The sequence below is a fragment of the Lissotriton helveticus genome, chromosome 8, assembly GCF_964261635.1.
Source record: "Lissotriton helveticus chromosome 8, aLisHel1.1, whole genome shotgun sequence".
Lineage (NCBI taxonomy): Eukaryota > Metazoa > Chordata > Amphibia > Caudata > Salamandridae > Lissotriton > Lissotriton helveticus.
In genome coordinates, this window is record NC_136069.1 from 1,607,128,318 (window position 1) to 1,607,142,679 (window position 14,362).

The 14,362-nt window shown below is 41.4% G+C and overlaps 1 protein-coding gene across 15 annotated transcripts in view; it reads right to left on the reverse strand.

Moving 5' to 3' along the window:
* The window catches only part of LOC144773569 (uncharacterized), a 993,958-nt gene that overhangs the window by 485,426 nt on the left and 494,170 nt on the right, over positions 1-14,362 (reverse strand). For 10 of the 15 annotated variants that reach the window (XM_078658679.1, XM_078658687.1, XM_078658678.1 and 7 more), the window contains exon 3: positions 4,801-4,830. The exons of the other annotated variants lie outside the window; for them this stretch is intronic. In XM_078658679.1, the coding sequence (XP_078514805.1) occupies positions 4,801-4,830 (30 nt within the window). The remainder of the gene's footprint in view (positions 1-4,800; positions 4,831-14,362) is intronic. 15 annotated transcript variants of the gene reach the window in all.

Here is a 14,362-nt window from a genome sequence, read left to right on the forward strand (position 1 = left end):
ATCATTTATAAAGGTATTTAAAGGAACTGCATCTGCAGTGATTCCTGCCAAATCATTTTACTTTTTGCTTCAGATCTGCATCGGAAGGATGCAGCCTTGTAGCAAACAGCATTCTTCTCAAAACGAAAATCCCAAGACAGGATTTTCTTTCTGAAAAGAAGAGTTATAATGCTTCCCTCATCATGTGAGTCTTCTCCTGGGGCAGGGGAAGCACAATATTTTTATTGTTCTTTACTACCAAAGTTTACAGTAAAAAACTTGCTAAATGTCTGCCTAAATAGGTCAGGAGGATATGTAGCTATTTCTCTGATGTCCCTGCGAACTATGGGCTGTCAGAAACGTTTTGCCACAGTGGAAACCGTACTCACCACTGTGGCCAAGCTCGCGCGGACCCACACACACATATATGAATAATGGTTAAGGTACATATATGTATATCTATAAAGTTAGGCAGAATAAAACTATTTTTACCCCAGTACGTACCTTCATTATGTTTGGTACTTGGAATTTAGGGCTTGAGATTTAGGCTCATGATATTATGTAGTCGATATTCTGGTGGAATACTACTCATATCACTTGTAAGATTCACACGTTTGTTCAGCCAAAGGCATCACAACAATCACATGCTTGGGGCCAGATTTAGCTACACTTTGCACAGGTGCAGTGTCACAAAAATAACTTTGTGTGAAGGGTGCACTTTCAGGACAAACACTATGCTAAATATCACACATTGTGTAAGAACATAGATACAGGACCTAAAATGTGCCAGCAAAACGGAAAGAGCAAAAGTGCAATACCTTAGGAGATAGATCACTATCCCACTATCTCCCTTTTTATGCAATGCAGTGCAACAACGTTGGTTGCTGATCTGCATTGCTTGATTTCTTAGTAAAATTATCCCTAACTGTTCAGGTCATCTGAACTGTGCTATCTGTCTAAATCCTAAACAAAATAACGCAGTGCCTCTCTCTGTCAGTCCTGCTTAAAGCCTTTATCTCCAAAGTTAATAACATGACATTAACTTGCCACATTTTATCTGCCAAGGAAAAGAGAGAGTCCCATGGCTCCTGAGGGCAGACTGCATCCTAAATGTTGGATTTCTGCCCTTCTTTTGTCTAACAGTCATCATGCGTGCCCTCACCATGCTCTAGCGGGCCTTTACGTGCTGCACTGGATACTGTATTCCCCCCACCCTATCCAGGTTGTGCTGCCATAGAGTGTGGCTGCCCTCTGCACTCATGGCTGCAGCCTTCACACCATCAGGATTTCCTGACAGTGAGGGTGGCCTGCAGCCATTTGCCCCATGAAGGTCTGCCATACATGGATGGCATGGTAGAGCTTGCAAATTTACATGCTATATGTGCCCCTGATGCTATGTATGCAGTGGTGAATCTAGGATGCCCTAGGGTGCTGCAACTCCCACCCATGACTCCCTATATGGGATATATTCCTGGAGAGAGAGGTAGGCCTGCAGCATCAGTGGAATGAGCTACTCTGTGCGTATGATGTGTTGTCAGGAAGTACCTTTGGTGAAACATGTTGTGACTATGTGTGGTATTCTGGCATCCAATTCCCATTATAAGTCTATGCTTTTCATAGATGGGCTATTTTCATGCACTTGTAAATTGCTCAGATCATAGCTGGAAGATTTATTAAAAAAAGAAAAAAGGAGCTTATTTACTTTTCAGAAGATAAGACAACTGTCAGTTGACCTTTACCCTTCCAATCGTGTTACACATGAATGAAGTTATGGTGTTACATTACAAACTTGTCAAACGTGATGCTTCCATCAGGTGGTACTACATGAAGACCTTTTTCCATTGTGAACACTACTTTGAAATCTGTGCTGCATTTCAATGCTCATTCACAAACTTGAATTCTTGCCATATTCTGAAACAAAGTTCAATCAATTTTCGACTCTGAAGGTTTGTTTTGCCCTCTTGTTGATTTACCTCCTAATGCATTATGATACTTGTATGCCTTCCTTGAGTCTGCCCTTTGGAAGGGAGATTTGTACTTATTGTTATAATACTTTGATTGCTAAGTTTCAAATTCCATCATGCACATGTTCTCTCTTATATGAATTCCTGTCATGTTCAAAAACAAGATCAAATTGATGTTACATGTTGGTTGCTTTGTGGAACTTCAGTGCACTCCTTTAGTCAGATAGTTGGAGGAAGGACTAAAATTGCTCTCCTCTGCATCATGCCTTTAATACTTCTTGGCAGGAGTGGTTAAGAAATCACTGGTGTAAAAGTTGTTCCTTCTGTAAAAATGATGCCACTTAGCTAGCTTGACCTGCAATATACAAATGCATTTAATGGAGATGAAACTCTGCCATGGCTGGTCCAAATTTCAGGTGTAAAAGGAGGAGGGTTATGTGAGGGGTTAGCGACCCCAACATGTTAAAAAAAATCTTAGCTACAGAAATGTCAACCAAAAGACATCCCAGCCTTGGGGAAAGAGGAATCTCCTTCACAGAGAGCTATGATGCCTTGTGGCGAAAGCCAGACATCCTTAGAAGCGACGAAGATGACTAAGACCATCACCATTGGAACATAGAACATGAGGACTATGTACCAGACATGCAAGACAGCCCAAGTGGCAGTGAAGATGAAAAAATTAAAACTGGCCCTGCTTGGTATCAGCGAGACCAGGTGGACACAGCCCAGACAGAAAAGACTGGCTGCAGGACGAATGCTGCTTTATTCTGGACATGCGCAAGAGAAGACCCAGCACACTCAGGGAGTAGCACTGATGATAACACCAGCATCAGACAGAGCTCTGAATGGGTGAGAAGCTCTCGCTTCCAGAATCCTCAAAGGGACCTTCTACACAAAGAATAATGGATCAACACAAATGTAAACTATTGCAATGCAGCCATAAATGATAGCAAAGGAGAAGAAAAATAAAAAAATTTACAACAGATTATAGTCCATTCTGCAGTAATGCCTTGAGAGAGACTTCACCATACTGATGAGAGACCTCAATGAGAAGATTGGAAGCAGCAACGTTGGGTACAAAAAGTCATGAGCAACCATAGACTTGGCAACATGAAGGAGATTGGTGAAAGCTTCACAGATGAAGGTTCCCTGAATAGTCTGGTGATAGGCGGTAGTGTATTCCATCACAAGAGAATACACAAGGAAATGTAAGTGTCACCAGACCATTTAAGTGAGAATACGATTGACCATGCGTGTATTGCCAAGAAGCTCCAGAGGTTCCTGCATGATGTGAGAATATTGAGAGGAGCAGATATGGTATCAGACCATCATCATGTAATGGCCAGGCTAAAGGTCAAACTGAAGAAAGCATTGATGGTTTGAACCAGCAAACCAACACCAGGGATGTAACACCAGAATCCTCAAGGATGCACACAACACCAGTTAATACTCAGTTACCCTCAGTAACAAGTTTCAGGTCCTGCAAGAACTAGCGGACCACAGAGACCCAGTAGACAGAAGATCTAAAAATCAGTAACTGGTCAGGATTACCTGCCAGGAGGTACTGGGTCCAAAGAAATACCACCATAATGAGTGGATATCAACTGAGACTCTCCACAAAAACTAAATGTGAAATTTGCAGTGAAATAATACTACACGTATGCCTAAATAGGTCTGGAAGACATTAAGCTATTTCTTGGATGGCCAAGGGAAGTAAGGGCTGTCTGAGAAGTTTGGCCACAGTGGAGACAGTACTCTCCGCTGCAGCCAAGCTGATTGTCTGCTATTAATTAAATGGGGAATGCGGCCCTTGTATTTGTGGTATATATAACCTGTCATCATTGTGATGGATTGCATCTACGGTCACTTTCTACATTTGGCCTTTAATCACTCCTATATGAAATGCTCCTTTTAGCATTGATATTTTTTAAAAGGTGAATAAAACTCATTATGTTTTCATATTGACAGCACGCCTTACATTTATTGCACTTAAAAAAACCTGCTTTTGGTTTTACCCTGACTCCTTTTCCTTTGTGATGTCACTCCATACAAGTTGTTCTGTCCTCAAGCAATCCTATCTATATGTAATAAATGTTGTCCTAGTCATGAACAGACATCTGCGTCTTGGCTGAACCATTGAGTCGAGATGTGGCTGTCAGTTTGTGAATGTTCTAGCATTTTCCTTGCTGGATGGAAACTTCCAATGTTGATTTCATATATAATCAACATTGCAAGTTTCCATCCTTCAAGGAAAATGCATACTATCAGTGACCAGATCACCAAAATGTGTCAGGTTTTGTCCAGGCCACCCGCGCACATTTTCCAAGGGTCTATCAGCTGTATAAATCTGTGGTAAGCAAATTTGGGTGCACCTTTTACTGATCAGATTGAAACTTGCAATGTTGATTTAAATCTCACACCGACAGTGCACTGCTGCTAATTGAGCATGGGATCTGGTAAGACTTTGGGGCTATATACTTAGACACACAATCACACCCACACACCCACACACATACACACGTCTCTCTCAATATATATATATATATATATATATTATATATGTATTTAGGTAAGCACACATACACACACACACATATATATAATATACATATATACACACAAACACACGTACATATCCACTCTAATGTTTAGACATACATACACACACATACATATCTACGTATATACACACAAAGACACATTTACATATCTATCAAAAACAAAACAATCTCGGGCTACTACATTCATTTTACATTTTGCATTCCCATAATCCTTTCATCAAACACTTTTTGAGCAAATAATGTACAAAAGATATACAGTCTTTCATAACCCGTTAAAGGTTGTAAAGATGTCCCACCTCGGGTACTGTTCCACAGGATCCTGAAGTCTAGAAAAGCAATTCAGTAGACAAACACAAATTTAAAATATGTTTCATACCACATATAAAAATACTTTTCCAAAATATGATATTCTGCTCAGAAAAGACAACCAAACACATTTCTCTTATGAATGATACATACATGTCTTCACCAATGTTTACACTCCTTGGTATACATTAATATGACAATAGATGATAAAAGATCATTGTGCTCCAATGCGCAAAAACATCTTTGCGTTCCCAGGGTACACAAGGAAAGAAGAGGAGGTTGCTCCTTTTTTGCCAACAAACTTTGGAACCCATTGCCCATGACCCTACGCTTTGCTTCTTCCGAATAATTTCTTCACAAACTGCTAAAGACTTCTCTTTTTGATGCATAAACTTTCTGTTGAGGTTTAACTATTCTTCTTCTCTTATACAATTGGGCAGCTAGCAATGGATACTTCTTTGGTAGCAGCTGCATGTTTTATAAATGTTATCATAGTGTATTATATTGTATGATATACCTGGACTCTGATCTACTTTGCTCCTTTTCCCTGTCACTCTGAATCAATCTCACAGGTGCAGAATATATTTCTTTTCTTATTTTCTCATCCCCCATGGACTTTTTTTTGGGGGGGGATTATTTGGCAATCTTAGCTTTAATCTTTCCATCTTAAAGCTCTTTGATAATGCATCATTCTCTTGTACACTGATAATATTGTACTAACTATAAATACTTTGGAGCAAGAACATTGCAGCATATAAATAACATAGGCTCGGATTTAATTACTCTGTCCCCATGGCGGAGAGGCCAATAACTTAATTTCTAAATGACCACAAAGATGGCAATCATTTATAAAGGTATTTAAAGGAACTGCATTTATTTTATTTTATTTTATATGCTTATTGAGCGCCGGACTAGACTCCCGAAGGAGTATCTCCGCGCTATAACTGCCGATATGAGTGAAAATAACAGTGTGACCAGAGATGATAAAATCATTGGTTGGTGGGAAACAGATAAGTTTTTAGATTCCTTCTAAAGTTCATATGATTGGTAATGGACCTTAGTTCCAACGGCAGTGTGTTCCAGAGTGTGGGTCCGGTGTAAGCCAATGCACGGCCACCTTGCCTGGCTTTCTTAACTCTGGGCACCTTCAGTAATTGCTGATTGCTGGAGCGTAAGGAGCGTCCTGGGATGTAAGGCTGAAAGGTGTCAATAAAATATTTAGGGCCCATCCCTATTAGGCTCTTATGTATAGTACATAAGGTCTTGAACTGAACTCGCTTCTTCACAGGAAGCCAGTGTAGACGAGTCAATAGGGGGCAGGAAGGTGTCCTTGGTGGAGCATTCATGACAATCCTTGCTGCAGTGTTTTGAATAACCTGCAGTTTCTTGACTTGCTCCTCGTTGACTCCAAGGAGCAAACCATTGCAATAGTCTACCCTACTGATAACAAGAGCATGGACCAATGTTTTCCTGTAGTGGTCTGGTAGATAGGGGAAGACCCGCCTTAACATCCCGATAGCCCGAAAGCAGGTGCCGGCTACTTGATTAGTGTGATCCTTGAAAGTAAGTTGTTGGTCGAATAGTACTCCTAGGTTTTTGACCCTGCTATTAGGAGTAGGGACAGGACCTAGTTCTTGAGGCCACCAATCCGATGACCAGAGTGCCGTCGCTTGACCAAACAACATTACTTCGGTTTTCCCGACATTACACTGCAGACAGTTAGATGACATCCAGTCTGCTATGGCACTCATGCCCTCTGCAAAAGATTTTTTAATTGCAGGTGTAAGATTTTTAAAGGGAAAAAGGAGTTGGGTGTCGTCAGCATACGACACAGGGGTGAACCCGAAAGATCTTGCTAGGTTGGCTAGGGGGGCCACATAAATATTAAAGAGAGTGGGGCTCAGACAAGAGCCCTGTGGCACTCCCTTATTGAGCTCCCTATGGATGGATTTATGGGAGCCCAACCTAACCTCTTGGGAACGCCCGGACAGAAAACTCTCCAACCACGCCAGGGCCTCTCCTTCTATTCCCACCTCCCTTAGGCGATGGAGAAGCACCTTGTGAGACACCGTATCAAAAGCGGCGGAAAGATCCAACAGCACCAGAATCATAGAGCAACCATCATCCAGTGCCATTTTGATGTTATTGGTCACTGTTTGAAGTGCTGATTCTGTGCTGTGGTTCGGCATGAACCCAGATTGAGAATAGTCCAGGCCGTCCGTCGCTTCAAGATGTTGAGAGAGATAGGTGTTCACGTGCTTCTCCGTGATCTTGCCCAGGTAGGGTAGGAGAGAGATGGGGCGTAGGTTGGAAAGGTCTGTCCAGGGAGATGATGCCTTTTTCCTTATCGGGTTCACCACTGCCTTTTTCCAATCTGCCGGGACCTGGCCAGTCCTGAGGGAGATATTGACCACTTCAAGGATGTGAGGACCTAGTAAAGGGATCAGGGGACCAAGCATTTTCGCTGGAATCAAGTCATTAGGGGAACCTGTTTTTATATGGTTACAAAGAGTAAGAAGCTCTGTGTGATCAATCGAAGGGAATGACATCAGAAAAGGTTTATTATATATGGAAGGTGTTGAAATAGAACAAGTTTTGATGTTATTTTTCCTGACGTTGTTAGCTACTACTATTTTCTCATAGATGATGTTAATTTTATCTTCAAAAAATAGAGAGATTTTGTCACACAGATCCTGTGAAAAATCATCGGAGCTTTCACATGCCGTGGGTTTTATGAAGTTTTGCAGAATATGAAAGAGTTCCTTGGGGCTGTTGCCTGCTTCTGCTATTTGCTGGGTTAATTGTTGTTTCCTAGCCAACTTTATGTTTTTATAGTACTCTGCTTGAGCATTCAGAAAAATTCTCCGATTATCATCGGTTTTTGTTTTGCCAAATCATTTTACTTTTTGCTTCAGGGCTGCATCGGAAGGATGCAGCCTTGTAGCAAACAGCATTCTTCTCAAAACGAAAATCCTAAGACAGGATTTTCTTTCTGAAAAGAAGAGTTATAATGCTTCCCTCATCATGTGAGTCTTCTCCTGGGGCAGGGGAAGCACAATATTTTTATTGTTCTTTACTACCAAAGTTTACAGTAAAAAACTTGCTAAATGTCTGCCTAAATAGGTCAGGAGGATATGTAGCTATTTCTCTGATGTCCCTGCGAACTATGGGCTGTCAGAAACGTTTTGCCACAGTGGAAACCGTACTCACCACTGTGGCCAAGCTCGCACGGACCCACACACACATATATGAATAATGGTTAAGGTACATATATGTATATATATAAAGTTAGGCAGAATAAAACTATTTTTACCCCAGTACGTACCTTCATTATGTTTGGTACTTGGAATTTAGGGCTTGAGATTTAGGCTTATGATATTATGTAGTCGATATTCTGGTGGAATACTACTCATATCACTTGTAAGATTCACACGTGTGTTCAGCCAAATGCATCTCAACAATCACATGCTTGGGGCCAGATTTAGCTACACTTTGCACAGGTGCAGTGTCACAAAAATAACTTTGTGTGAAGGGTGCACTTTCAGGACAAAAACTATGCTAAATATCACACATTGTGTAAGAACATAGATACAGGACCTAAACTGTGCCAGCAAAACAGAAAGAGCAAAAGTGCAATACCTTAGGAGATAGATCACTATCCCACTATCTCCCTTTTTATGCAATGCAGTGCAACAACGTTGGTTGCTGACCTGCATTGCTTGATTTCTTAGTAAAATTATCCCTAACTGTTCAGGTCATCTGAACTGTGCTATCTGTCTAAATCCTAAACAAAAAAACGCAGTGCCTCTCTCTGTCAGTCCTGCTTAAAGCCTTTATCTCCAAAGTTAATAACATGATATTAACTTTCCACATTTTATCTGCCAAGGAAAAGAGAGAGTCCCATGGCTCCTGAGGGCAGACTGCATCCTAAATGTTGGATTTCTGCCCTTCTTCTGTCTAACAGTCATCATGCGTGCCCTCACCTTGCTCTAGTGGGCCTTTACCTGCTGGACTGGATACTGTCTCCCCCCTACCCTATCCAGGTTGTGCTGCCATAGAGTGTGGCTGCCCTCTGCACTAATGGCTGCATCCTTCACACCATCAGGCTTCCATGACAGTGAGGGTGGCCTGCAGCCATTTGCCCAATGAAGGTCTGCCATACATGAATGAATGGTAGAGCTTGCAAGTTTACATGATATATGTGCCACTGATGCTATGTAGGCAGTTGTGAATCTAGGATGCCTTAGGGGGCTGCAACTCCCACCCATGACTCCCTATATGGGATATATTCCTGGACAGAGAGGTAGGCCTGCAGCATCAGTGGAATGAGCTCCTCTGTGCGTATGATGTGTTGTCAGGGAATACCTTTGGGGAAACATGTTGTGACTTTGTGTGGTATTCTGGCATCCAATTCCCATTATTAGTCTATGGTTTTCATAGATGGCTTAATTTCATACACTTGTAGATTGCTCAGATCATAGCCCGGAAGATTTATAAAAAAAAACTTGAGCTCATTTACTTTTCAGAAGATAGGACAACTGTCAGTCGACTTTTACCCTTCCAATCGTGTTACACATGAATGAAGTTATGGTGTTACATTACAAACTTGTCAAACGTGATGCTGCCATCAGGTGGTACTACTTGAAGACCTTCTTCCATTGTGAACACTACTTTGAAATCTGTGCTGCATTTCAATGCTCATTCACAAACTTGAATTCTTGCCATATTCTGAAACAAAGTCCAATCAATTTTCGACTCTGAAGTTTTGTTTTGCCTTCTTGTTGATGTAACTCCTAATGCATTATGATACTTGTATGCCTTCCTTGAGTCTGCCCATTGGAAGGGAGATTTGTACTTATTCTTATAATACTTTGATTGCTAAGTTTCAAATTCCATCATGCACATGTTCTTTCTTGTATGAATTCCTGTCATATTCAAAAACAAGATCAAATTGATGTTACATGTTGGTTGCTTTGTGGAACTTCAGTGCTCTCCTTTAGTCAGATAGTTGGAGGAAGGACTAAAACTGCTCTCCTCTGCATCATGCCTTTAATACTTCTTGGAAGGAGCGGTTAAGAAATCACTGGTGTAAAAGTTGTTCCTTCTGTAACAATGATACCACTTAGCTAGCTTGACCTGCAATATACTGATGCATTTAATGGGGATGAAACTCTGCCATGGCCGGTCCAAATTCCTGGTGTAAAAGGAGGAGGGTTATGTGAGGGGTTAGCTACCCCAACATGTAAAAAAAAATCTTAGCTACAGAAATGTCAACCAAAAGTCATCCCAGCCTTGGGGAAAGAGGAATCTCCTTCACAGAGAGCTATGATGCCTTGTGGCGAAAGCCAGACATCCTTAGAAGCCACAAAGATGACTAAGACCATCACCATGGGAACATAGAACATGAGGACTATGAACCAGACATGCAAGACAGCCCAAGTGGCAGTGAAAATGAAAAAATTAAAACTGGACCTGCTTGGCATCAGCGAGACCAAGTGGACACAGCCCAGAAGGAAAAGACTGGCTCCAGGCAGAATGCTGCTTTATTCGGGACATGCGCAAGAGAAGACCCAGCACACTCAGGGAGTAGCACTGATGATAACACCAGCATCAGACAGAGCTCTGAATGGGTGGAAAGCTCTCGCTTCCAGAATCATCACAGAGACCTTCTGCATAAACAATAATGGATTAACACAAATGTAAACTATTGCTATGCAGCCATAAATGACAGCTAAGAAGAAGAAAAATATCAATTTTACAACAGATTATAGTCCATTCTGGAGTAATGCCTTGAGTGCGACTTCACCATACTGATGAGAGACCTCAATGCGAAGATTGGAAGCAGCAACGTGGGGTACAAAAAAGTCATGAGCAACCATAGACTTGGCAACATGATGGAGATTGGTGAAAGGTTTACAGATCAAGGTTCCCTGAACAGTCTGGTGATAGGCGGTAGTGTATTCCATCACAAGAGAATACACACGGAAATGTAAGTGTCAACAGACCATTTAAGTGAGAATAAGATTGACCATGCGTGTATTGCCAAGAAGCTCCAGAGGTTCCTGCATGATGTGAGAATACTGAGAGGAGCAGATATGGTATCAGTCCATCACCATGTAATGGCCAGGCTAAAGTTCAAGCTGAAGAAAGCATTGATGGTTTTAACCAGTAAACCAACACCAGTGATGTAACACCAGAATCCTCAAGGATGCACACAACACCAGTTAATTCTCAGTTAACCTCAGTAACAAGTTTCAGGTCCTGCAAGAACTAGAGGACCACAGAGACCCAGTAGACAGAAGATCAAAGAATCAGTGACTGGTCAGGATTACCTGCCAGGAGGTACTGGGTCCCAAGAAATACCACCATAATGAATGGATATCCTCTGAGACTCTCCACAAAATCTAAGTGTGAAAGGTAAAGAAAGCTGCAAATCTGCACCAGCCGAACATAAGCCATAAGTACTAAAGGCGAGTGCATCAAAACCATAAAGGAAGCAAAGAATAGCTTAACGGCAGACAAGCGAAGATTCATCTAGGGTCTTGCCACAGAAGCCTATGAAGCAGCAAATCATGGAATCATGAAAGAACTTGATGACATATATATATTTATATTTAAGATTTAGGGAGAGTAACATTCACCCAACAGACATTTTGGGATGGTAGCAATGTCATTTTACTCAGAAGGTCTTACTTGCAGCAAAGGGTATTGGTAGAAATACTGTATTATATCATGCTAATTTTGGAGAAGAGCCATGTTTTCAGGCTTTTTATGAAACTCAGCAGATTTGAGTTTAGTCTCGGAGAATTTGGGAGTTTATTCCAAATTTGGGCTGCTTTCACTTGAATCACCTCCCTCCTTATTTTAACTTTTGAAAACTAGGTACACAGACCAAGTTAGTTGAGGACATAACAAGGAAACTGTCCAGCAGCTACTGCAAGTCATAAAGACCTGTTAAAGACAAAGCTGTGAAGACAATCGTGGGTGAGGAAGGCCAACAACAAAGATGGGTGGAGCACTTTGAAAAATTGCTGAACCAGCTGTACTGCATTTTCCACCAGACATACATCCAGTTGACAAGGACTTGCAAATTGACTGCAACAGGCCAATCAAGGAACAAATACTGCAGGACATCAACTATCTGAAAAATGGGAAGGCAGGTGGACCTGACAACGATCACTACAAGGCACTAAAGGCAGACATTGAAACATCAGCAGACATGCTCACCCCCATGTTGGGAAGGATCTGGTAAGAGGGAAAGGTGCCAGTCGACTAGAAGGAAGAATATCTCATCAAGATTCCCCAAAAAGGTAACCCGAGTAACTGCACAAACTACAGAGGATAACTTTTCTATAAATCCCAGGCAGACAGATGAGGGAACAAATTGATGCTCAGTTGTGAGACCAGCAAGCCAGCTTCCACAGACATAGATCATGCAAATAAATAACAGATTGCAACATTGTGGCTACTCATTGAGCAGTCGATGGAATGGAACACTTTCCCATGTGAATTGTTTTGACTATAAGAATGCATTTGACAGCTTGGGCAGACTGACCCTCTGGAAAATTCTCCACCACTATTGTCTGCCAGATAAACGTATAAGAATCACCAGCACCTCTTACGATGGAATGACCTTAAAGATAGTTCATGGAGGACAACTCACAGACGTCTTACTAGTGAGAATTGGAGTCTGCCAGTTTTGTTTTCCTGTCTTTTCTCTTCCTGATAGCCGTAGGCTAGATCATGATGACATTCACAGCAAGGAGAAGAAACGGAATCCAATGGAAACCTTGGATGCAGCTCAACGACTTGGACTTAGTGGACAACATGCCCCTCCTCTCCGATACCTATCTGCAGATGCAACAAAAGACCAACAATGTGGCAGCCACATTAGCACAACTTGATCTCCACATCCACAGGGGAAAACCAAGTTCATAAAGGCTAACACAACCATCACCAACTGCAGTCACTCTGAACACTGGACGGCATTGAGGCCTTCAGCTGCCTGGGCAGTGTCATAGACAAGCATGGTGGACCATGATCACATACCTATTGCGACACACACACGCTTCGTCACAAACTCACTGAGACACTCTTACACTCACTCACTCACACATCCATTTTGAAATGTTACAGGTTACAGTTAGAATTAATTTTTTTAAATACTAGAAATGAACTGAAAAAACTAAGGTTACAGGGACGTTAGGGTTAGGAAATATCATTTTAACACACCATAGAAATTTACTGAAAAGAACGACGATTACAGGTATACTATAGTAAGGTTCAGATTTCATTAGTTCAATCCAGTAAAATTCAACAGCTATATTTACCTCAGCTAACTATACCTTACACCCCACAATGCACTGCTTATGGCCTCACATATTACATCCCTCCTGACATGGTCAGTGACATCATTGATTATTTCACTGATGACATTTCAAATTATATCACTGATGACATCTTCCACAGAGCCTCCCTCACACCCACTCACGCCCCTTGGAACCTCTTATAAACCTACTCCCACAATCTCACAACTGCTCAAATACCTATTAACAGACCCATTCCAGTACTCACACAACTAATAACTCAACCCTAGAGCCCCTCATAACCACACACTCATACTGTCCCTCATATAACCACTAACATACTCATACAGTCACCAATGACCCATTCATTCACCAATACAGCTACATACATATCCAGACATTCAGACATTTACACACCCACACATATGCTCTTGCAGCCACTCAAACAAAAATTCAATCACACATACAGTTCATCATACAGCCACTCACTCTCCCATATAGGTACTCACACTTCTGCTTACTTATCAATAAAGCTACTCACACACCTACTCATTTATCCATACAACCACTGACGGCTACTAACTCACCCATACAACCACTCACACACCCACTCTGTCACCCATATAACCACTTACACAGCCATTCAGATACCCATACAATCACCCACACGCCGTTGCAGCCACTCATACAGCATCTAACTCACCCATAAAGTCTCTTCCACAGCCACTCCCTCTCCAATACAGCTATTCAGTCATCCATACAGCTATTCTCATACCCACTAACACATCCATACTGCCACTCAGAAACCCACACAGCAACTCAGACATCAATTCACACACTTTTGCAGACAGTCACACAGACACTCAGATGAGATATATAAATAGTATGGCTAATTACTAGTATAGAATAATAGTATTTTAACTTATGTTGTAGTTTTGTTTATATCCTTAAGTCTCAAAAACATTTATGAAGCACTTGCACTCACAAGGTGATTTCATCTGTGAAGTCATCAGTGATGTCATTTGAGATGTAATCAATGATGTCACTGACCATGTTATGAGTTATGTAATATGTGTGGTCATAAGAAATGTATTATGGGAACACAAGCTATAGTTAGCTCAGGTAACTATAGCTGCTGATTCTCTATGGTTTTGTACGAGTTGAAATCTGAGCCTAATTATAACCTCCCTGCAACCCTTGGTTCTTTCAGTGAATTTCTAAGGTTTTTTAACTCTATTTCCTATTT